We start from the raw sequence: 24,981 nt of genomic DNA, 5'->3' as shown, positions 1-24,981 counted from the left end.
TCTGCAAAAACAGCTAATCAATCTAATATGATTCATTAAATTGCTAACCGCTTATTCTTTGTAGTAAGATCCATGAACTCAAGGCCTTTATCACCAATTTATTCTATTCCATGTTTGAATTTCATAAAAAGGGAAAGCTAAAGAAAATAAGAACTTCACAAACTTGTTCAAATGATTAATTCACATGTCTAGTAATTCTTTATGATTAAAATGTTTACAGTTAGGCATAAAGATGAAAATAATTGAAAATTTGTTTTTAAGCAAAACAAGTATAGTAAAATAAATTAACTACGTATTGATTTGCAATATTTCAACGTCAACCTATGCTTCACAAGTAATCATAGCCAAGAACTAGCTAGGTTCTTGAAACTAAAAGCTGTCCTTTTTTTTTTTTTTGAAGGGAAACTAAAAGCTGTCCTTGAAGTTAAGTAGAGGTCTTTAAGTACTGCTAACACAAAAAATTATCATAACGGATGAAATAAAACAAAATAAAGGATATTTCTAGCATATTGCAACAAACTTTTTCACATCCAAAACAAATGAAGCTATTCTGCGTAACCCAAATTGTTAATATAAATTTAATTACATAAGGAATAATCATATGCTTACACAATTGTTTGCTAGTTGCTGCATAATTGTAGAACCAGCTTTCTTTGACAAAAGACATACTCTTGTATGTTTCAGCATTTGATTCCCATCTTGCTTCCATATAAAGAATCGAAAAAGTTGAGAAGCTAAAAATACCTGAAATGAAACAGAATAACCTAAAGAGAACTGGGTTTGCATTTGATTACAAAGAGTTAAGAAAAGATATGTCATGTATGTAACTAAATAAACAACGGAATGTTGAGTCCTTTTCAATCTCAATCCAATTAATGATATGTATTGTGTTGTTTAAACAATAGAGTGTTGAGTCCTTTTCAAACCAACTCTAGTGCTGGGATTCTAGTTGGCTTACGCCAGTCTTGCCCACTCCCACCTATATCTTATGTTTCTTGTTGTTTTGGTTTATAGAAATATGTACACATTTCAAGTGAGAGTTCAGAGGATTTCTGAATCTCCAAGCTATAGTTTTTATCCAAACTTCCCTACCAAACACCACTTACTGTTTTTTGTTCACCCTTTTATCCTCAAAAAATAATGCAAATCTCTCTTCACACCAGCAAAACAAACACCACTTAATGTTGTAGGCCTATAGCTAATCAAATATACAAAATTGTGCAAACAACTTCCACATTAGCTCGTAAGGATTAAAATTACCATTAAATATACGAAAAAGAAAATACATCATTGTCAGAGTCCTGCACTACTCTACCCATCTTCACCCTTTGGCACTGGAGAGAGAAGCGTATACCACAAATTTCATATTTTTAAAATATATAGAGCAGGAAAGGCATCATTTGGTGTTGCTAATATCTATAGAAAGAATAGCTTCACCAATACACTGTCCGTCCATATTGCTAGTAATAATAGTCAATGGATCTCTCGCATTATTGTAAACAGTAATCAGTATAATGGAACATCAGTTAAAGTGAAAACAAATCACTTAATATAATTGTAGATTAAAAACAGATTGTGTTGTTAGGAGCTCCAACATAGCAAAAAATAAACCACCCGGAATATGGGAAGCCCTTGAATTTGGTGTATGCTATAAGCATTAACATCAACCTATCGTCTTAAACCAAGGTGATCAACATCTAGAAGTTACAAGAAAAATGATAGTATAATATTTAGGAATAATTTCCACTTAATTAGTTGAATTAATGGTGAGATATCCGGTCAAATTGGAGCACAAACTGAAATGCATCCCTAAAATCATGCAAATCTAAACTCTAAAGGGCTGAGCCAATACAAGGTATTACTGCTCTTTTATTTCAAACTAACCTAATTAACCAAAAATAGGCATTGATATTTAGAATGGAATTATTCAACTGCCAAATCTTTTAATTGATTATTTGTAGATAAAGTGGCATGTGGGGAAGCTTATATGTAACAAATAATTGAACCAAAATGAATACCCGTGCAGTATGATAGTTCTCAGAGTGTTGTTGCTAGATTGAATCTTCCGCACAATATTTGCTCCAGTTTCACCAAGTGCCAATTTCCACTCTGTTAACACAATGAGAAATAAGGCACCCAGAATACATCACCTCATCAACTGTGTTTACACAGATATATATATATATATATATATATATATAAATGAAGAATGGAAGTAAAAAATAATAGTTTACTAACAATTGCTCCTAATATGTGAAGAATCACGTAGTGCCCTAGATTTTTTTTAATAGGCTCTGAATCTCTTTCCCCTGTTTCTTCTGTACTTCAATAGGTTCTGCTACTTCTGTATCAAAAATAGGGATACTGAGAGATAAAAAAAAAAAATGAAGGAGGTGAATGTGAAGAAGGTGGGTACTCAAATTTCTTTGAAGAATTAGATAAAGTGTTGACCTAAATACCTGAATAAATCGAAGATCCATGGGTGTTTTAATTTTTTCTCAGTTGAGGTAGTCTGGCAGATATAATAATTTTCATTTTCTTCATCTAATTTTTACAAGCTCTGAATCTCTGTCCCCTGTTTCTTCTGTGCCTTCAACGGGTTCTGCTGCTTCTGCATGTAAAATTTAACAACCACGACATACTGAGAGAGAAAAATGAAGAAAATGAAGATGAAGAAGCCACGTATTTCAAGTTCTATGAAGGATTAAGATAAAATGACGAGTAATTTACCCGAATCAGGGTGCTTGAATTTTCTCACTCTTGAGGCAGATACTGTAAATCTAACTTTGGAATGTGAGCGATCTTGGCCCAATCCTTACCTGTGTATCTTTGCAATAAGATGGGACATTCATCAATTGTTAGCTTCTGCAAAGATGTTAGCCTATGCATTTCTTCGGGCAGTGATGTCAAACTGGAGCATCCACGAATTTCAAGCACTTCAAGTGATTTGCAGTTGTGGATCCACTCTATGGAAGTCAACATAGGGCAATCCCAGATTTTTAATTGTGAGAGACGAGGAAAGGAAGGGAGTAAATGATGCTCCGTTATTTCAACGGAATTATCACTATCACTATTGAGCTCCACAGAAGAATCCATCTTCCTCCTCCTCCACCACCCCTTGAGATTAGGGCATTTATGGAGATTAATTGTCTGGAGAGACGGGAAAAATGGTGTTTGGACCGTTGAAGAAGAAGAGAACTCATTGCTATCACCGTCTTCTGATATGTACTCCATAGCCTCCAAATGATAAAAATAAAGATGCTTGAGAGAAGGCAGTTGACTCAACGTTGGCAGATACTGGCATTTCGGAGAATTGACTAAATAAAATAAAACAAGATTTGTGAGTAACAAGAGCCAACTTGGAAGCCTTGAACCCTGATAGTACCATAAGGAAAGCCCTTTCAGATTTGGGTGCGGTTCCAAGCCTTCCAATGACGCTTCATCCGAATTATTGGCATCATATCGACTATTGGTCCATTCTATAGACAAAGTACGAAGATGTTGTTTCGCCTTCAGATTCGCAGCCTTACATTCTAACGCAACACCTTTCCCATGTCCCAGATTTTGAATCTCTAAGTCTCCTCTCAGCTTATTTAATCCGCCTAGTTCTTGTAAACCACCACTATCACTATTATGTCTGGAGGGAGAACCCGAGTGGACATAAAATGCGGATAACGTCTGAAGGTTAGTCAGTTGCCCCAATCCAACTGGCATATAACTCAAACTATCACATTCATCTATCTCAAGGTGCCTGAGGTTGACTAATTTTTTAATGTCTCTCGGCAATTCTTTTAGTAACCCACAATCGGAGAGTTTTAGTGCTAATTTCTAGCCTTTTTTAATTATAGCTTTTCTTTGTTTTGACTAGTAAATATTCTTGTTTTGTTATCAATGTACGTTGTTGAAGATGCCTTTATATTCTTCTTCTCTTTTTTTTTTAGTGTTTGGGATACTTTTCTTGAATTCCTTTGAGGCATTGAAGTTGCTTTCCTAATTACTCTTCTTTTTCCGTGTTTGTAAATACCTTTCTTGAATTCCTTAACTATTTGGATTGGTTCTAATTTGGCTTTCTTGACATGTACGAAACCAAAAACTTTCTTCCAAGAGAAAGTATGTTACGTTTGTTTATGTGTAAAATATTTTTTTAAAAATATTTTTATATTTTTTGGTATTTGGTGCAACTTAAAATGATAGTCAACGAAAATCATTTTCAGTTTGAAGGTAAAAACCTTTTTAATTTTTGGAAAACGTTTTATGGTTTTAAAAATCGTAAATCGTTTTTTAGATTTAAACTATTCATTATTACGCGCACGTTTGTGGAAATCCGTTATCGTTGGGCATTAGAGTTTGTTGGTAGCCTAAATCTAACTCTGAAGGTCCCTAAATTTTGGTATTTGATTGCCAGAATCTGGCTTTTGGTGATGGCCGCCGGAATTCGGCAAACCAAATTTTGGCAAAATAGTCCAGAATTCGGCCAATGTCGAAATCTGGCAATTTGTGTCGGAATCCGGTGACGTCTAACCACTGTCCCCGGATTCCGACCGACCATATTCCGCAAAAATTGGCTAGAATCTTGCAATTTTTGTTGTTTTTTGGCCACCTTCATCGGAATCGGGCTAACCCAAATTCCGGCGAAGGTGGCCAAAATCTGGTGAAAGTGGTCGAAATCCTACTGGCCAGTGATGAAATCTTGTCACCAGTGGTTTTTTCATATGAGCCAAACGCCGAAAAATATTTTCAGGAAAATCATTTTTTGTGAAAAATTATTTCGTTGAAAATATTTTACAACGGAAAACATTTTACGTCGAAACAAATTGAGCATTATACCATGAGCAATACTTAAGTTAGGTGATGTAGGGGGATCCGAATTAGATGATGCTAAGTTGTCAGATTGTACATTGATGGCGCTGAATTACCTGGGGTAGGCAGATCAGCGCAAGATTGGAAAGAAATCGTGATCTAGCCTAATTATGGCAATTTTCAAGTGTGCTGCAGTATTTTGGTCATAACTTTGGCTACGAGTATCCGATTCGCGCATATGACCCTAATTCGAAAAGCTCTCTTTGGCGCGCACGTCGTGGCCACCCAGCTACGTTTGGTGCGCCTCGTTTCGAGCCCAAAATCCATTGTTTTCCTTTTCAAAACCTTAATTTTAGATTTTTTTTTCCTTTTATGGTAACTTTTCGTTTATTGATTAGGAGGTGATTTTGAGTCCGATCTGGGCCAGATTTTTGGTAGAAGATTTATTTTATTTTGTATTTCGTTTTATTAGGGTTTTTGGGATTTTGCTATTTTTGGTAAAATTCTGAATTTTCAGCTATATTAGCCTGGCTTGTGGGCGTTTTCCAACATTTATTGATTTTTGATAATTTTATCGAATTAAGAGTTTGTCTCTGTGTTTGGGGTAATTTTTCTGTTTTCTTTCTTACAAACTACCTGTTGGTTCACTATTCTGTCCGGCGTCACTGGGGAGCTTGGGACTTTGAGTTTTTTTTCATGGTCTCAAGTTTGAAATTTATCAGGTGCAAACTGTCTTTTAGGGCCAGTCTCTTTGATAAATCTTCACTACAAAAGAAAAAAAAGAAAAAGAAAAAAAGAAGGGCTTTTTGAGTCGTTTTCGTTGGAGCCGTTTTAACAAACAGCTCTAATTTGAGCCCTTTTAAACTAAAACGGAGTAGGTACACGCTAAGAGGGGTGTGAGGCATGAATTTTAGGTTTACCTAATAGGAGTAGGTACGGAAAATGACCATACCTTGAAGAAGTTCAAGATCATTTAAAAAATAAATAAAAAAACCTAAGTTAGGGGTGCAATACCTCTAATGTAGACCGTTTATTTTAATAAAGGGTTAAATACATTTGAGGCTTTGACCTCATGTAGTTTAACAACTTTATTTTTTCCTACATCGCTTTTAATTTGTATCATAGATAATACATGTTTATCACTAAAAACAAAGATGGTATCTAAATTGACAAGTGTCACTATGACTTATTAAAAATAGAAAAAATAGATAACTAAAAAACTAGAAAATTAAAAATTAAAAAAGATTAAAAGAAACAAAAAAGAGGTATAACTCAACCGGTATGGGGCTGGCTCGGCCAATCCCGTTTGGCCTGGAGTTGGTTTTAACCACCCCATTTTGCTATTTGGTGGCCACCCCCAAGGCCCTTGAGGGTGGTTCTTCCACTCTCAGACCGGCCATAAGGTGGCTCAAATTTAATAGTCTGTTAGGTTGTCATGTTAATCCAATAAATACAAGACACGTGTTCTTCTAAATAAATAAATAAATATATTAAAAATTAAAAACTTAAAAATGTTAATTTTATATTTTTTAGAAAAAATTGGGACTTTGGGGTGGCTTGCGGGGCCACCCCAGCCTACTCGCGGGCCACCCCTCTAACCAGCCAATTTTCTGTAACAGATGTGGGGCTTAAGACAGCCAAATTCTCTTCACACAGTATCTTGCATGCCCCCATGTCATGTTTTGACACCACACCTTCGGGAAGAGTTCTAAGTCGGGTAAGAAATCAAAGACCAATGTTAGTTTTCATTTTTGTATATTAATTAGCAGATCCTACTCCCTATCGTGTGTAGACCACTATATACTTTATTTATATAAAATAGAAGTGTGATCAGGTTTTTCATGTGAAGATGCTTAGACTAATGGAATTTCCTCCCCTTTTTTATGAGCATGACAATTGCCATGTACATCACAGTGATCAGCATCTTCATTGTTACATGCCAGAATTCTTGGCCCACACTATTCTTATTGATTATTCCGCTTGCATAGCTGAATTTCTGGTATCGGGTATGAGCTGCTTTTGCAAAACCAGCTGAAAACCAGGCCGATAGCAAGTTTGAAAGCTGAAAATACAAGTTCACCTGGTTATTTGGACACTAACTGAGTGCTTAATCAGGATTTCCAGTTTCGGAGTCGGTTAGGATTTTTAAATAACTGGGGACTCCGGAGCCGATTCCCAATTTTGGCCAATAACTAGAAACTGACTCTGGGTTTACACTCTTATGCGAATTGCATCGAGCGCAATACATTCTTTTTTGTGTTCTCATTTTATAATTGCCCAAATTGTGACATCAATATATTTAAAAATAAAAAATAAAAATGAAAGGGTGATATTTTATTGAAGGATGGTCCAATCAATTTCAAATCGATTATTGAATAGTGACCTAATCACCCTAAGGCTAAAGGAGGTACTTTAGCCACTCCAAAACAACAATTTATTTTTTTTATTTTTTATTTTTAATTATTGTAATGGTTGTAAATGGGGACTAAATATACTCCCTTCTAATTACCTTGCAATTTACAATGTTCTTTCATACTTTCAATTGATACAATGGCTCCTCAAATTACTATTGAAGTTGTAATGTACCACATCTCTTAAAAATGACAAAAATGCCATTGATATTTTTTTTTTGAAAAAAAAAATAAAAAAATTTCCCAAAAGGATTGTTTGGAGATATTACAAAATTTGAAAGTTCAGAAGACATTATAAAGGATTAGTTATAAATTGCATGGTAATTAAAAATTTGGGATAACATTGTAAATTTCAATAGTTATATGTGCTTTAAAAATAATTTTTTTTTTTTTTTTTGTAGATTAATTACTGTACTGTATAGTCTGTATCCGTGCAATCCGGATCCGAATCCGCAAAACCTCCTATTCTTTTGCTCCTTCGGAGTCCTTCCCAATTCCACTCCACTGTCATCTCAAGAGAAGACGATGAGTCAACTCGCGGTCTCCAGGAGCGAGTCGACTCACCAGAGGCTCTACGAGTTCGCCAGAACCGCTCTCGTCAAGATCTTTGCCCACCCCTACGCCACGGTGTGCAAGTTGTTCTGTGGAGGAAGATTGGACGCTGACAAGTGGGACGATGCCCAAATCGGCCACCTCATCAAATATACTGTACATTTCTAGGTTCCCGTTATTTGGAAAGAAATACCAGCTGAAATTTGCCAGTGATATTTCTGCTGAAACCCATTGCCTGGTTCATTTTCCAAGGTTCATCAGGTTTGTTTCTATCTTATGATTTGTGAAAGAATTGGCACTGGTTATAGGTGTTTTGGCTTGTTTAGTGCTTTTTATGTCAATACCACTTTCTGGTCTGACCATGTTACCAAAATTACGCATGTCGATATTTGAAAGCTTTCATAGTAATGTTTCTATTTTGGTTCTTTACTTTGTTTAATACTATAAACTGCCATAAATCCTTTCTACCTCCAAAGTGAGTGCAGATTAGGCAGGATTTAAGTTTAGAACTTTGGTTGGAATAGGACGGGTGTGTTTAAAAATGGAGGGTGCTAATTACAATCCACTATGGATCACCAACATATAATTGAGCTTCTCCCCTCTATTGTAGATTCTTCTAATTGCTAAGTTTAAAGACTTCAAGTTGGCTTCTTTTGTTTGCTATTCTCATATTTCTTTGGAATGCTGGTAGTGAAATGGTTTTATTATTTGAAATGCCCTCTAGCTTTGATGTTGGCTCTGAAATGTTCTAATGATCAACTTGTCTGATATGAATTCAGGTTGGCAAGAGAAGCTGGTCTTGAGTATGTCGAAATACAAAACTTAACGGAATTTTATGATGACAACAGGCTTGCAGATTTGTCTTTTCTTTTTGAATTCCTTGCCAATTTCTGAAAGGAACTAAAATCTGAATGGTCCCTCCGCTTTAAATTTACTTTATGTAGTGTATTTTGTCATTGCCTTTGTTTGATTGAGTAAATCTTATTACTCATTCTCCTTATTTGGTTGTCGCCAAAAGAGCCCAATTTGCATGCATGCTAATGAATTCCGGTCCGAACCTTGTTGATCCTAGAGGGAGACTGCTTCCTCAATCTTATGATGTGTTAGGTGATGCATTCACACTCCATCATCTACTCCGCAACCTTCCCCTTTATTTGCTACTTCCTCCGTTCAGCAGTTTAATAATGGGTTCTTTAGGCGTTTCCCTTTTGCAGGTCTTTATACCACTTTTATATTTCAAAAAAGCCAGATCCAGATGTTGCCCCCCCAATAATGACCCCTTTATTGCACGAGAGTAGTTACAATCATGATGAGACAAGTATTTCTAATATTTAGCAAAGGCTATAATAAGAGCATCATGTAAAAGGCATAATGTCATGTTCTTCACATATCCAAACCCGAGAATGACTTCTTTAAAATGAGTTAGAAGGAAATCTTGAGGTTATTGCAATCTGATTGTAGTGATGGACCCTCAAATTGTCTCTTTTTTATGGCGAATTGCTCTTCTGATGCAGAAAACTGTTTTGTCTGCTTGGCCTGATAATCTTTTCCTATTTCTCCTATAATTTATTTATTTGCTTTGCTTGGCTTCTGTTGATGTTGTAGAGAGAATGGCAGGGGACTGGGTGGAGAGATGATGAAAAGAGTGGACATACAGAGCCACCTCTTTCCCTAGGCAAGATTAATGACCAGAAAGGGATTTTGGGTCCCGGCCCTGCGGATTTACATTTTTCGGAGGTGCTTTGACCTGGTTGGAGACAAGCAAGAGGGATGTGGATGGCAAGGGGAAGCATCAGGATGTGGTATTGGGGTTGGTCAATTCTAGTTTTGATTAAATTCATTTATATGTGTAGGTTGTATATACGAATTAAAGCTCAATGAATGTGAAATGTTGGGCCTAAATTCCATTTTGTTTTCCATTGAGAAGCTGTAAGTATTTTAAGCTTGTGGCTATTTAGTGAAATCTGGTCCATTCTCTATCATTTACCTCAAGGGTGCCATTTCAGTAAGGACCAAAACCCATAATCGATTCCCAATTATCTGTCTCTATACTGTTATGTTTTCCTTGATGATTTGAAGCATTTTTCAAGAAGGGTTGGCTTAAGTGATGAGGGTTAACTCAAGTGGTAAAGGCTTTGGACTTGGTGCCATCCCAATAAAGTCTAAAGTTCGAATTTTCTTAAGTGCAAACAATTTTATGGGTCACACCCGCAACAAAATCGAGTCTTATCCAATTTGTGAGGGGAGTGCCTTACACACAGTCTAGATGTAGTTGTCTAACACTGAACTACCTACAATTTTTAATCTCTCTTCTCTCTCTATTACTTCCACAATAATTCTCATATTTTATATTTCTCAAAAATTTCAACATATGTTTGGTAAACCATGAGAAAATAAAGGTAATTTTGAAGATACATGCTCCTTGGAACACAAACCAGCTTATAGGTTGCGTTCCTGTCCTTATTTAGTTTACATCCAGAGCCACTCATAAATGTTTTTTCCTTTTTGAAGATGCTGGGAAAGGAATTTGATAGCGATAAAGGGTGTGAGGAGTTGTTCTAACAATTGAAACAGTGCCTTGCTTTGGATTATAATCTTCTTAAATTATTTGTCTGAATTTGAGAGAATTTAGACATGTGATTGTGAGAGACCACTTATAAGACTCACTTGACCGGATAAGTGGTTGGGCAGTCTAATTTTTATTTGGTCTAGGTGAGTCTTCCTATAAGTGGTCTTTCACAATCATCTACCTAAATTCTCTTAAATTCGAACAAATAATTTGAAAGTATCATGACCCGCACACCAATCCACTCTCCTTAGTAAGACTGTAAAAAGAAAACCACTTTACTTGTACGGTTGGCCTCTCCTTCGGCTATTATGTTCCGCCACCCTCAATGGAATATGCATAAAAAAAATAAAAAAACTAAGAAAGATTCGATCAACAATTTATCTCTTCTTTGTGTTCTTTAATAACAATTCATCTTTTCAAAGAAGACTTTTACGTCCACTCGCACGATTAACAATGGAGCGGAGGATTGGATGGTGGAATTAAGGTGGGTTTGAACTTGTCCCCTTCTTTCAATTTCGTGCTCTTTTTACGGTCTTCTTCTTCTTCTTCTTCTTCTTCTTTTTTCACATGATTTTTAAAATTATTTTAATTTATAATTTTAAATTTAATGATAATTATAAAAGTCACATAACATTTGAGATGACGCAAATACGCAATAAATCTTTTTTGTAGCCTTACCTGTATTTATAAGAAATATATTTCTCAAGTAACTTTTGCAAAGAAACAAGACTAGTTTGCGAATTATGAAAGGTTCCCACAATCCCACTCAACTATGAGGCATCGATTTTTGTCGGAAAAAGATCAGTAGTAAAAGCCCCAGTTTCTTGTAACGTGTGTGCGATTTGAATTCAACTCACAATGAATGCACCCGTTTTTACAACTACCTGACTAGAAATCAGATCATTTCCATTTCATTTAGAGGAACAAAATTGTCATTTTACTTTTTGCCACTCTTGAATAAAGAATCAGCTCCTCTCCAATTTCCTTCTCCGTACGACTATCTCGTATATTACTGCTTTTTAAGTATTTGTTATTCGACGTCTACGTCGCCAACTTTAATATAAAATAGAGTTCTTTTAATTTTAAATGAAATAGATAGTATACATTAAAAGTTAGAAATTAAAGTTTGTATATTTAATCGTATAAATAAAGTCAATGTTAAAACATCTTTTAAAAAAAAAATTAAATAATGTGATATCATATATACCGTTATGCACCAATTTTAAATCTTAACTATAAAATATATAATATTTACTTCATTTAAATAGAGAGGATCCTTGTCTTGAATTACACCTCATGATTATTAATAATAGAAAAAAAATTAATTTTTTTTTTTTAATTTGAAGAACATTGAGAATTACGTGGTAGTTTAAGTAAGGTATTTTTTTTTTCCTAAAATATATATATATATTATTATTTTCAAAGCCTTAAATCCTTTCTAGAATTTATTATTTGAATTAGTTTTGCATTTCGCTTCATATGCATGCATGATGTATGTGAATGTGTGACTGAATCAATATGTATGTATGATCATGGACATTATATAAATTAACTTCGTGAATAATTCACACATTTTCGTCGGTAACATGTTTGAAATATACATGTGAATATATTATATATACTTAAGTTTAAATATTAAATATATTATTCTATCATTGAACAATATCAATAGCAATCTATGCATGCAGCTTAATGTACGTGTTCCTTCACCATACCTATTTGATTATGGATATTCACTTTTTGAGATACCCGAATAGGTGTTTATGCTTTCTTCAAATGTGATCATAGAATTATTTGATGATGAATTATTGCAACTAATAGATTTTGATTCTTTCTTAGATGGATAATATATGTTATTTGAGCTAGATCGAGCTTATTGGGTCAATGAATTTTATTATTTCATAATTCGATGCAGATTATATTCTATGAAATTTCGTCTCTATTATGAACCAATGTGTCCATCCATTGCATCTATTCGAATAGCTATTAATGATTTAAATTTGATCATTAAATAAGACGATTTTAATAGTAAATACATTTATTTTTAATTGATGAATCAATTGACCGGACATCATATTCCAGGTCGATGACATTTGCAAAGAGAAGGAAAACAAGCACGAGTGACTTCCTTGGATGGGCCGGTGAGAGAACACTTTGATGTCAAAGTTATGATTTGCACATTGAGAAAGAGAATGAAATTTAGAGAGTCGTTTGGGAAATTATTTTTGGGTACACCATGAATGACTATTAATAATCGGATTGTAGCTTTAAATATTTGTTTGTATAGTTTGCCTAATGAAATCCAATTCAATGTATTCATTCATTTTTTTTCCCCAATTTGAACAGATACTCTGTTCAATTTAAATGTAATACTTTAGAGGAGTAGATCTTAAAGATGATTTTTTGGAAAGTTCGTTTCCAGATTTCAAGCAAAGGAAAATTCAAAAAAAATAGGAAAAAGGGAAATGTTAGATTTATTACATGGGCACAACACCCATTCACATGAGAGTGGGGACCAGTGTGTGGGGCTCACCCTCATGTGAGGGGGTGTTGTGCCCATGTAGTGCAGCAATCAAATCCCTAGGAAAAATGTCAGCATTAATTGGAATGTAGATGATATTGTACTGGTTTAATACCAGCCTTTTTGTTGGTTTCGATTTGTTGTAACTAGGCTTATTTTTTGCTTTGGTTGTGTTGTGTTGTTTGTCTTTGTAGGACGTTGTTTGTACTTTTGTTGTTTAGTCAGTAATATTATTGATTACTTATTCATTAAAAAAAAAATTAAATGTTATACTTGGATTAAACAAATTTGCTCATAAAGACAGGTTAAACTTTTTTAAAACTCTACTATATATATATATATATATATATATATATATATATTATATATATTGTTACCTTAGAAAATTTAAAAGTCTTTTGTTAATCGGAGAAAAACTCTTTATGAGAAAACAACAAAGCTTTTTGGAAGGAATTGCTCCCACTTATCTTTATTTTTTAAAAAAAGGAAGGAATTGCTTTTGCAACTATACAAAATTATTTAAGAGATTCATACTTTTTTTTCAAAGAAAAGACTAATTCTTAAAACACCAAAGGGAACTTTGATGATGTTTACTTTGATGGGAAGAGAAGAATCTATCCCTAAACCACACTTCACTTCAATAGAAATAGAAACATGTAAAAGAGGATGATAAAATGGAATATATTACTTCCCAATTTGGAATAAATGAAGGATAAATAAGTTTTTCTCCATATACATTTGAGAAAAACATATCTTAAACTCAGTTCATTAAACCAATAAATGTCATTCAAATTACTCGCTTTGGAAATAGATATTAGTTTAATAGATTAAATTAAAAGAATTTTCAAATTAATACACGCCAATAAATTACCTCATGATTAATACACGCCAATAAATGGATATAGCAAAGGTGCAAAACAAGCAAGAATTATGAACATCGAGTCCCCGTAGAAGAAAATCTTGACTAAATATCATTTTGTATCTCAATCACCCTTCATATCATTAGTATGTGAATCTTCCCACTCCCTCTTTTGGTCGACAACCCTGATTTCCATACAGCAGTCAACTGCAAGATCATTGATGTAGCGCCAGGATGATCAATCAAATACTGTTTTTCTTCCCTTACATCTGCAACAAATCATATCCAAACTTGCATGGTTAAATTTAAATTGGCTTGAATTGGCTACTCAAGATTAATATGATTCGAGTAGTAAAATTAACCCATACCAAGTTTGGTTCCTACAAGCCCTATTGGCACAGTTGGGGTGTAATGCCTCAGCTCAGGAATTCACTGGAAGCTAAAAAATAAATGTGTCAGACTGATATTAGAAAATTACCCATAAATTAACTAAAGAAGTTGAGAAAAATGTTATTGGGTTTTGATGAAAAACCTTCTTGGAGATATTTCCATAACTGGCTTTGCTAATGAGAGAGAAGGCCAACAAGAAAACATCTGCACCTCTGTAACTCAAAGGCCTCAGCAAGTTATAATCCTCCTGTCCTGTATTCATGTAAAGGGTGTGGGGTTGAAAAAAAAAAAACCAACAAAAACAAAATATCTAATTCAAGTTGCTGATGTCTAATTTTTACCAATTTTCGAGTCTATAATATGAATACCAAAGTATAAGCTTGATAAACTCTCTCAGACAGAGTAATAGCAACAAATTGATTACACCCATGAAGCAATTACTTACCAGCAGTGCCACATAGTCCAAGGTTAACTGTGCTATACCATCAACCACGACATTGACACTAAAGTTGTTGAGCGTAGTGGGTACATAATCCTATAAGAATTTGAAGAAGGAAAAAGATATCATAATATAATTACTAGTATAGTTAGACTGAGTTTATTCTTAATCGTACATATTAAAGCTGGATTTGTATGATTCATAATGAAACATCATCAATCATACCGTGGGAAAGGTATTGCTGGTATAAGATATGATCATGCAAGTCTTTCCAAAAGCTCCATCACCAACTGTGACACACTTGATGACTTGCCGTGCTCATTTTTTAACTACGCTTCGTTTCCTTCACCCTCCTAGCAAGGTTTCGTCTCTGTATTTTTTAACCTCCATTAGTACAGGAATTCCAAGCATTGTTTAAATCACCAGGTTATAGCTGTCAACTTCGTATCTACAATTGTTTGAATTGCAATTTTCGAATCAATTTAAGAGCTTTCTGACAAGTCAACAGGAAGCCTATGTTTGTGACAACAAAATTCTGGATTTTTATGATTTTTTTTTATAGATTTCATATATCTAATTGTCCATGGCTAGATGATAACTCTGTGGTGTGCTAAGCTTCCTTAGAAAATAAGATCACTTCAAAGATGAAAGTAATACCATGCTTATGTAGTTAAAGTAATAACATCCAAAACAAATGAATTTAATATAAATTTGATTACATAAGGAATCAGACACTTACACAATTGTTTGCTAGTTGCTGCATAATTGTAGAAACATGTAGCTTTCTTTGACGAAAGACATACTCTATTGTATGTTTAAGCATTTGATTCCCATCTAGCTTCCACATAAAGAATCAAAAAAATTAAGAAGCTAACTTCAAAAAAGAATCAAAATACCTGAAATGAAAGGGAATAATCTAAAAAGAACTGGGTTGGTATTTGATTACGTACAAAGAGTTAAGAAAAGATGTCACGTACGTAACTGTATAAACAACAGATCGAGTGTTGTATCCTTTTCAAACCAATTAATGATATGTATTGAGCTGCATAAACAATAGAGTGTTGAGTCCTTTTCAAACCAACTCTAGTGCTGTGATTCTAGTAGTCTTACTGAATAACGTCTTGCCCACTCCCACCTATATATTAGAGCAGGAAAGGCATCATTTGTTGTTATTAATATCTATAGAAAGAATAGCTTCACCTAGAAAGGCTATCACTAATCCGCTGTGTGTATTGCTAGTAACTATAGTCAGTAATCTCTAGCGTTTTTGTAAATGATATTCAGTACAATGGAACATTTGCTAAAGTGAAAACCAATCACCTGTATCTGAAGATGCATAACGGATTGGGCTGTAGGAGCTTCTAAAAAGCCAAAAATAAACCACCTGAAAAATAAGAAACTCTTGAACATTGACTTATGGTCTTAAACTAAGGCAACCTAACTGATATAGAAGTTAGAAGAAATATAACCCTACTATAAATTTTAGGCACAATTTCCATTTAATTGAAAATTATTATTTGAATTGATGACAAAAAGCCCAGTCAAAGTAGAGCATAAAGTGAAATGCTTCCCTAAAATCGTGACATCTATGCTCTAAAGGGTGAACCAACATAATTGACCATTTTAAGAAAGAATGACATATTGGAATTGATATTTAGAGTGGAATCATTCAAGTGCCATATATTTTAATTGATCATTTGAAGACAGAATGACATATTGGAAACTTATGTGTAACAGAGAATTGAGACAAATGAATACCTATAAAACAAGTTAATTCTTACAATGTAGTTGCCAGATTTGACGCTCCCTACAATATTTTATCCAATATCACTAAGTGCCAATTTTTTCTCTGGTTACACAATGGAAAATGAAATGCCCAGTACATCATATCATCAACTCTGTATATTCTTAGAAATGAAGAAACAAAAGAAAAGAAAAGAAAAAAAAAAAGTAATTTACTTACTGTTTTTCCTGATTTTTGAAGAATCATGTATGCGGTAAAATTTTGATGAATATGAGAGAAGAAAACAAGAAAAAAGATAATCACTACTAAGTTGTTAACTTGTTACAAAAATTGCAGTGCCCTGGATTTTTGAATAAAGTCAGAATCCCCATCCAATGTTTTGTCTATGCTTCAATTGCTTCTGCTGCTTTTACTACTGGAAATTTAACAACCAAGAAATATTGAGAGAGAATAATAAATTAATGAGGTGCAGGCGAAGAAGGTTGGTATTTAAAATATAATTAAGCCGGTGCCCTACATGGATATCCTAGTCTCACTTGAGTACTACTCAAGTTGTTTCACTCCTTCACAGTATCGATCCGTTGGTTGTGTGTAACTCACCAATCAAACTACAAAGTTCTAATGAACAGTAAATTCAAGACATTTAATCCAGCTTAATTGTTCGCTAATTAGAAATATGCTGTTTATAAAAGGCACTAGTCAACTGAGGGTATCCCATGGCACTTTATTATAAGTAACATTGGCATTTGATTGACTATGTAGGATTTGATTAATAATTGAAGTAGTAGAAAATGTATTTTGTTTCTTAAAACATTTTTCACTAATAGATCGATATTCACATTCTAATATTGGATGTGAGCAACCTTTGGCTAATTCTCACCTATTTGCCTCTAGCATCTCTCCAATTAAGTGGGATAGTCAGCAATACTCTGTCTTTGTAAAGATTGAGGAAGCGAGATGTTTTGTCCAAGCATGTTACACAAATCCGCCATAATTCCCGTACCCCATTATCCTTTCATATGCATTTCCTTCTGAATTCAAAAACCCAAATGAATAAAAGAAACAATAGCTCAAAAATGATAATCCAAATAAAAATCACTCACCTCTATCTGTAGATGAAAAACAGACTGTGCTATTAGGAGCTCCAACATAGCCAAAAATAAACCACCACGAATATGGGAAGCCCTTGAATTTGGTGTAGCCCTTGAATAATTTCCACTTAGTTGAATTAATGGTGAGAGATATCCAGTCAAATTAGAGCATACACTGAAACGCATCCCTAAAATCATGCAAATCTAAACTCTAAAGGGCTGAGCCAATACAAATATAATTGTATCACTGCTCTTTTATTTCAAACTAAGCTAATTAACCAAAAAATAGGCATTGATATGTAGATAAAGTGATATGTGGGAAGCTTATATGTAAAAATAATTGAACCAAATTGAATACCCGTGCAGTAAGGTAGTTCTTGGAGTGTTATTGCTAGCTTGGATCTTCCGCTTAATATTTGCTCTGGGTTTCACCAATGCCAATTTTCACTCTGTTAACACAAAGAGAAATACGCATCGCCTCATCAACTGCGTTTACACAAAACTATATATCATTAGAAATGAAGAAAGAAAATAGGAAGTAATAATTTACTAACAATTTCTCCTATATGTGAAGAATCACGAATCCACTGCCCTAGATTTTATTTTTTTATAAGATCTGAATTTTTGTCCCTGTTTCTTCTGTACTTCAATAGGTTCTACTACTTCTGTATCAAAAATAGGGATACTGAGAGATAAAAAAAAATGAAGGAGGTGAAGGTGAAGAAGGTGGTCACTCAAATTTCTTTGAAGAATTAAGATAAAGTGTTGACCTAAATACCTGAATAAATCGAAGATCCCCTGTTTCTTCTGTGCCTTCAACGGATTCTGCTGCTTCTGCATCTAAAATTTAACAAACACGACATACTGAGAGAGAAAAATGAAGAAAATGAAGATGAAGAAGGTGGGTGTTTCAAGTTCTATGAAGGATTAAGATAAAATGACGAGTAATATACCCGAATCAGTCGAAATGCTCAATCGGTGCTTGAATTTTCTCACTCTTGAGGCAGTTGCTGTAAATATAACTTTGGAATGTGAGCGATCTCGGCCCAATCCTTACCTGTGTCTCTATTGTATCTTTGCAATAAGATGGGACAATCCTCAATTTTAAGCACTTGAAGTGATTTGCAGTTGTGGATCCACTCTATGGAAGTCAACATAGGGCAATCCCTGATCGATAATTCTGAGAGACGAGGAAAGGAAGGGAGTAAATGATGCTCCGTTATTTCAACGGAATTATCACTATCACTATTGAGCTCCACAGAAGAATCCATCCTACTCCTCCTCCACCACCCCTTGAGATTAGGGCAATGCCAGAGCCAAATAAACTCGAGAGACGGGAAAAATGGTGTTTGCACCGTTGAAGAAGAAGAGAACTCATTGCTATCACCGTCTTCTGATATGTACTCCATAGCGTCCAACGAATCAAGACTAAGATACTTGAGAGAAGGCAGTTGACTCAACGTTGGCAGATACTGGCATTTCGGAGAATACGTTAATTCAAATTCAACAAGGTTTGTGAGTAACAAGAGCCAACTTGGAAGCCTTGAACCCTCATAGTATTCTAAGGAAAGCCTTTTCAGATTTGGGTGCGGTTCCAAGCCTTCCAATGACGCTTCATCCGAATTATTGGCATCATATCGACTATTGGTCCATTCTATAGACAAAGTACGAAGATGTTGTTTCGCCTTCAGATTCGCAGCCTTACATTCTAACGCAACACCTTTCCCATGTCCCAGATTTTGAATCTCTAAGTCTCCTCTCAGCTTATTTAATCCGCCTAGTTCTTGTAAACCACCACTATCACTATGTCTGGAGGGAGAACCCGAGTCGACATAAAATGCGGATAACGTCTGAAGGTTAGTCAGTTGCCCCAATCCAACTGGCATATAACTCAACCTAGGACATCTATTTATCTCAAGATGCCTGAGGTTCACTAATTTTTTAATGTCTCTCGGCAATTCTTTTAGTGACCAACAATAGGAGAGTTTTAGTGTTTGCAAATTGTGCAATCTTGTTATAGAATCAGGCAGCTTCTTTATTTTTAAGTCTCCAGAAAAATCAAGGTATCTTAAATGCTTCAGCTTCCCAATAAAGCTTAAATTTTGCAAAGTTTCTGCATCTTGCAAATCCAACACGCGTAAGAACTTGGAACTTGAAAAGGTTGCATCACAATCAATATTAGCCTTAAAGTGCCGCCGGCCAAGGTAAAGAAATGTTCGCATCCTATTTGCTTTACACAATAAAGTTGTAACTTCATATGAACTGCTTATATGGTAAGCAACTGCTACTTGACGAGTTTTCTCATCAATGTTTATCTCCTTATCATCTAAGGTGGTGATCAACGGCCCTGCCACTGATATGGCAAGATCATGCATGAGGTCGTGTATTTTGCATCCAATTATGTCACCAAAACTATCCATTTTAACTTCTTGAAAGAATGATCTCCAGAGTAAATTCATAAAATACTCATGGCCAACGTCTTCCAAGCATTGGGTTTGATCCGATAACTTGATAAACCCTTGTGCCATCCAAAGCTGAATCAGTGTTGATTTATCAATCTCGTAATCCTTTGGAAACAAACTACAATAAGCAAAGCAATGCTTCAAATGTGAAGGAAGTTGATCATAACTCAGCTTCAAAGTTGGTATGATGTCATTTTCTCTCTGAGATATTTTTGAGAGTTCATTGTTCTTAAAAGACAACCACTCTATTTCTGAATTTTTAAAGTACAATAAGCTTCCCATTGTCCTTATAGCAAGAGGGACACCTACACACTTTTTTACAATCTCCTTCCCAATTGCAACAATTCTTGGATTTTCCGACTCTTGTCCCTTCTCAAATGCCATATGTTTAAATAAAGACCATGATTTGAGCTCATCTAAACCCCTTAATGAATATGGTTTAATTGTGCAAGTAATTTTCGCAACCTTTTCACTGCGTGTAGTTACTAATATTCTACTGCCTCTTGCACCACCCATCAACAATTCTTTCAAATCAGACCACTCTTTAGGATCCTCATTCCACACATCATCCAGTACAAGTAAGTATTTCTTTCTATCAATTTCATTTCGAAGAGCATTGATCAACCTATCCATTTCAACTTGTTCTAGTTTCTTGTTTTTTGCATATCCTAATATTTTTTCAACAATGATTTGAACATCAAAGTTATCGGAGACACAAACCCACATCTTTAGCTCAAAATGTTTTTTAATTTCCTCATCATTGAATATGAGTTGGGCTAGTGCAGTCTTTCCTAATCCACCGATACCAACAATTGGAAGGATCAAAACATTCTCTTCAACATTGGATTCCATTAGACGTTCTATAACTTCTTTCTTAGCATCCTCTCTACCAATAACTTCTTCTACACGTACAAAAGAATAACTGTCATACCTCTTCTTATTCTGGATTGGTATCTTTTCATGGCCCAACTTTAATTTGAAATCTTTTGCGGTTGCATTAATGGAATCTAACCTCTCTCTTATCGCCTTAATCTTATGACCCATTTTGAGAGCATATAAAAACTGGTTTGATTTGGAAAAGAAAATGCGTACCTGTAACATTCAACCCTAGAAAGTAAGTTAATCAAAACTACATGGATCAAACTCATTAATGTGACATTATTATTATTAATTCTATTATATATATATATATATATATATATATATATATATATATATATATATATATATATATATATATATATATATATATATATATATATTTTAAAAAATTACATGGATCAAACTCATTAGTGTGACATTATTACTTTAATTTTTTTTATTCTAAAAAATTTTCGAGAACACTAGATAATGGAATCCATGGCCACATGTTGCATGGTTTTGCATGGGATTTGAATTCCAGGTATTTTATTTCAATCCAAATCCTACTTTGGCAAGTAAATTCCATGGATAAATGCTATATATTGCCCAAGGATCTACCTTTCATCCACCCAAGCTGATGTGCCATGACCTCCCAACCAAAAAACTCATTTTCATCCACCAAATGCTATCGGAGGGACCACAACATATCAACTTTTACCCTAACCACCCCTCTAGTGGTATTTTTGTCCAAAATTTAATTTTAAGCCTTAAATGAAATCCTAATGAAACTATGACTCAAACCCGAATCACTTTTCAATTAGAAAAGAAAAATCCCAACCAAGTACCCTATATTCGACCTACCCCTTTAGTCCCCCTCACATTTTCATTCTTCAAAAATTTTAGGGGAAAATATAATTTTGGCCCTAAACTACTACCACTTTTGCATTTATACTAACAAACTTTAAAAAGCGACGTTTGGATCCCTTAAACTACCTCTCCATGTCAAATATTAATAAGCACTTCATTAGCAATTGGTATTAAAATAGGTGGAAAAGTAGTCACGCGCGTGCACTGCAGGTGACTACTTTTTAAATATTTATAACCAAAAATATATATATATATATATATATATATATATATATATATATATATATATATATATATATATATATATATATATATATATATATAAAAAGAAGAAAAAAAAAAAGTAAACTTTGAAACTTATTTTTTTTAAAAAAAATAAAATAAAATAAAATATCTGGCACACAAGGGGTGGTCGAACCACACACACAACTCCACCCTCAAAATGCAAAGAAGGTGGTCGAACAACCCTCCCCTTCCCCCCCCCCCCCCCCCCCCCCCCCCCTTTTTTAATAATTTTCTTTTTATTTTTTATTTTTTTATTTTTTGGAAAGTTAAATGCAAAAATATTCACGTACAGTGCACACGACTACTTTTCCATCTATTTTGATGCCAATTGCAATTACTAATGTAGTGGCTTATTTCACATGAGATACAAAATCCTAACAAACTGGTTTATAGGAAATTCTCGCAAACCATTATCAAAAAGTGACACATATCCTTTAAGTTATTAAAAAAGTATGTGAGAAGCACATGTTATTCAAACATGTGATACTTACATATTAAATGATACATGTCACTTTTAAAGAATGGTTTGTAGAATATTTCTTTATAGGAAATTTGAATCATTTAAGATGGGGTGGTAGTTTAAGAGGGCCTAAATATCACCTTTTAAAGTTTGGGGACATAAATGCAAAAGTAGTGGTAATTGAGGGAGCTAAAATGTATTTTTTCCAAAATTCTACGAGGAGCAAAAACATCAAAACCCAAGCACCAATTCCGCTGCCCCTTAAATATTTTCTCTAGAAAATTTCGTACTTCTCTTCTAAGATTTATGGCCAAGAAAATTCAAGCAACAAGTCTTCGATCTCTTCAATCTCTTACATCCCAAGTGTGAGTATTTCAATTTTAATTCTTGAGCTCTTTATGCAAAGTTCAATGTCTTAGTTTTAGTTTTGATGAAACTATGTGTTTTATTTATTAAGCTTATGTAAGTTTAGATCAATTATGTGATTTTGCATGAAATTGTTCTCTTTTTAATTAGTTGATAATTAATATGCATGATGATAAACATTAGAGACACAAAACTTTGTCAGATTATCGATGTTGTTTATCACACTAATTAGATTTCACATGATATTTACATAAAATCATAACTTAATTGGTATCTAAAATCGGATAAAGACATATTGATTCATGTAGGTTTTGATTTGATTACAAGCAAAACATGGCATAAACATCATCAAAAACCACTAGATGGTTCTGTTAGGAACTTAACCGAACCGATAGGCATAATTTTATACTAAAGTTTCAAATTTGATTAGATATAATCATGTAGCCGGCCAATGGTTTAGTGATTTAAATTTCAAAATCTTATATATGTACATGTTGAGGAAACAAGTAAGGATTGGCCAAGAGGGTAGAATTTACCCCAGCCGAACCAAACTTAGTTCTTAAATAAATTGACCCGTACGTCTTTTTAATTACAAAATTTATTCTAGATATTGTAAAGTATTTTTGTTATGAAAAATTATTTTACAAATCCTATGATTTAACTAGAACGATCAGCCATGGCGCCCAAGTCTTGCAATGCTGAAAATTTCATATGGATATCTCCAAAAAAAAATTAGAACTGATTTTTAATTATAACTATGTATAATGTATAAAGGAAAACCAGTTTTAAATAATGTAAATTTCTCCCAAAAAAAAAAATCTAAGAAAATATACTGATTTGAATTTACTTTCAGAAAATTTGTTAGACATGTTTAGAGAAGTGTGTTTGATCTATTGTAATTAGATTATGGGCCTAAAAAGGTGTTTAAAGCTAATTAGGCCCAAAACTAGCTTCTTCTTCTTCTTCTTCTTCTTCTTTTAAAAAAAATAATAATAATAAAATAAAATTATGTTTAAGTTGTATGTAGCTTTAGAATTGAGAAACTAGTTAGGAGAAGATCCAACTAAGTGGGTCATTCTAGGCAATTCCCCAAATTAAAAGTCAGAGACTTAGTTTTAAATTTTTTTTGACAATCTTCTTAAGTACACATGGGAAGATAAATAATTTTCAAAGTCAAAATGGTTTTGCAAATCATTAAATAGAAATAAAAGGCATTTTCACCACAATATCCGCGTACGAAGTTATGAAAGTTTTAGATTTATTACTATATGCAAGCTGAAATAAATTAATATTTCATTTGTTACACAATTCGTGATTATTAGCCATAAAGGGTCATTGAAGATCTAAAAATGTCATAAACTTACTAAATTCAAAATGACACCGATCATTTTGGTGAATTTAATTAAATATATATATATATATATATATATATATATATATATATATATATATATATATATATATATATATATATATATATATATATGCGACCTAAAACATCTGCATCCTCATATACGAATAGTAATTTTTGCTAACCCTAATTGCATTTACATATGTGGTTAGCGGTTAGGTGCGGATAACGAAGGATGCGGACGGTAATTATCCACCCGTATTTTCACTCTTAGATTAGACCGTAGAGCTAAGGCTGACGTGTCTAAACTCCGTAGTTTAGTAGTTAGATGTTGTCTGGCCTTATTTTAGTTAAGAGGTAGTTCTTTTATATGCATATCGTGATGTTAAGGTTTTGGAAAATTCTATGATGTCACTCAATCGAATAACACATGGTGCAATGATGTTTCTAAGAAAGGAAAGATTTGAGAGAGAGAGGAACAAAAAACCCTCTCATATATTGCCTTGAGATGATGAGATACAGATCTAAGAAAGAGTAATATATGTTCTAATTTTCACAATAAAAAAACCTAGTTCTAACGGATTGAGAGTGTTGGAGTACCTCTTTTGCCATCTTATCACGGGTCATAATTTCTCTCCGCAGAGATTCAGTGGAGAAATCATCTAGCAAGTTGTCTGCTTCATACATGGCATCCTCTAGCTTTTTCAGCCAATTTCTAACTGCATTTCTCTTAACCTGTTGCTCCTCCGCATCTAGAAGCACATCGTTGATGATAGAAACCGTGTCCTTAAGCTTTTCAAGCTCATCTTTGACACCCCACAGCAGTTTGATCTCTTTGATAGCCAAAGGGCCCAAACTACCAATGATTTCCTGAGCAATGTTGAAGAGAACACCTTCTGCCATTTTTTTATGGTGAGTGAAGGAATGCTAAGAAGGGTAGAGAATTGAACGAA

General features: G+C 33.9%; 2 protein-coding genes and 1 pseudogene across 17 annotated transcripts in view; 2 read left to right on the top strand and 1 right to left on the bottom strand.

Moving 5' to 3' along the window:
- LOC133880576 (mRNA cap guanine-N7 methyltransferase 2-like) overlaps window positions 1-9,832 on the top strand; it is a 101,498-nt gene extending 91,666 nt beyond the window's left edge. The window contains exon 10 of the mRNA XM_062319554.1: window positions 9,369-9,832. Coding sequence (XP_062175538.1) covers window positions 9,369-9,509 — 141 coding nt within the window. The 3' untranslated portion in view covers window positions 9,510-9,832. The remainder of the gene's footprint in view (window positions 1-9,368) is intronic.
- LOC133880568 (putative disease resistance protein RGA4) lies at window positions 778-24,981 on the bottom strand. 16 transcript variants are annotated; one of them, XM_062319529.1, is made up of 16 exons: window positions 24,629-24,981; window positions 18,330-20,930; window positions 18,155-18,216; window positions 17,931-18,041; window positions 17,735-17,825; window positions 17,389-17,488; window positions 17,166-17,316; window positions 16,323-16,390; window positions 15,862-15,925; window positions 15,492-15,676; window positions 15,281-15,375; window positions 14,767-14,911; window positions 14,548-14,637; window positions 14,245-14,354; window positions 14,081-14,151; window positions 13,715-13,981 (listed from the first exon to the last, which is right to left on the bottom strand). In XM_062319529.1, the coding sequence occupies exons 1-2, from the start codon at window positions 24,929-24,931 to the stop codon at window positions 18,369-18,371; spliced, it is 2,865 nt and encodes a 954-aa protein (XP_062175513.1). In that variant the 5' UTR covers window positions 24,932-24,981; the 3' UTR covers window positions 13,715-13,981; window positions 14,081-14,151; window positions 14,245-14,354; window positions 14,548-14,637; window positions 14,767-14,911; window positions 15,281-15,375; window positions 15,492-15,676; window positions 15,862-15,925; window positions 16,323-16,390; window positions 17,166-17,316; window positions 17,389-17,488; window positions 17,735-17,825; window positions 17,931-18,041; window positions 18,155-18,216; window positions 18,330-18,368. The 16 variants fall into 16 exon arrangements, with proteins under 16 accessions (XP_062175522.1, XP_062175518.1, XP_062175513.1 ...); XM_062319531.1 differs by having other exon boundaries at window positions 15,524-15,583; XM_062319524.1 differs by lacking the exon at window positions 16,323-16,390 and having other exon boundaries at window positions 15,524-15,676.
- Window positions 7,641-9,098, top strand: LOC133879769 (mRNA cap guanine-N7 methyltransferase 2-like; annotated as a pseudogene).

The sequence above is a fragment of the Alnus glutinosa genome, chromosome 10, assembly GCF_958979055.1.
Source record: "Alnus glutinosa chromosome 10, dhAlnGlut1.1, whole genome shotgun sequence".
NCBI lineage: Eukaryota > Viridiplantae > Streptophyta > Magnoliopsida > Fagales > Betulaceae > Alnus > Alnus glutinosa.
Note: the sequence above shows the minus strand (reverse complement) of the source record. Positions and strands in the feature narration are given on the sequence as shown.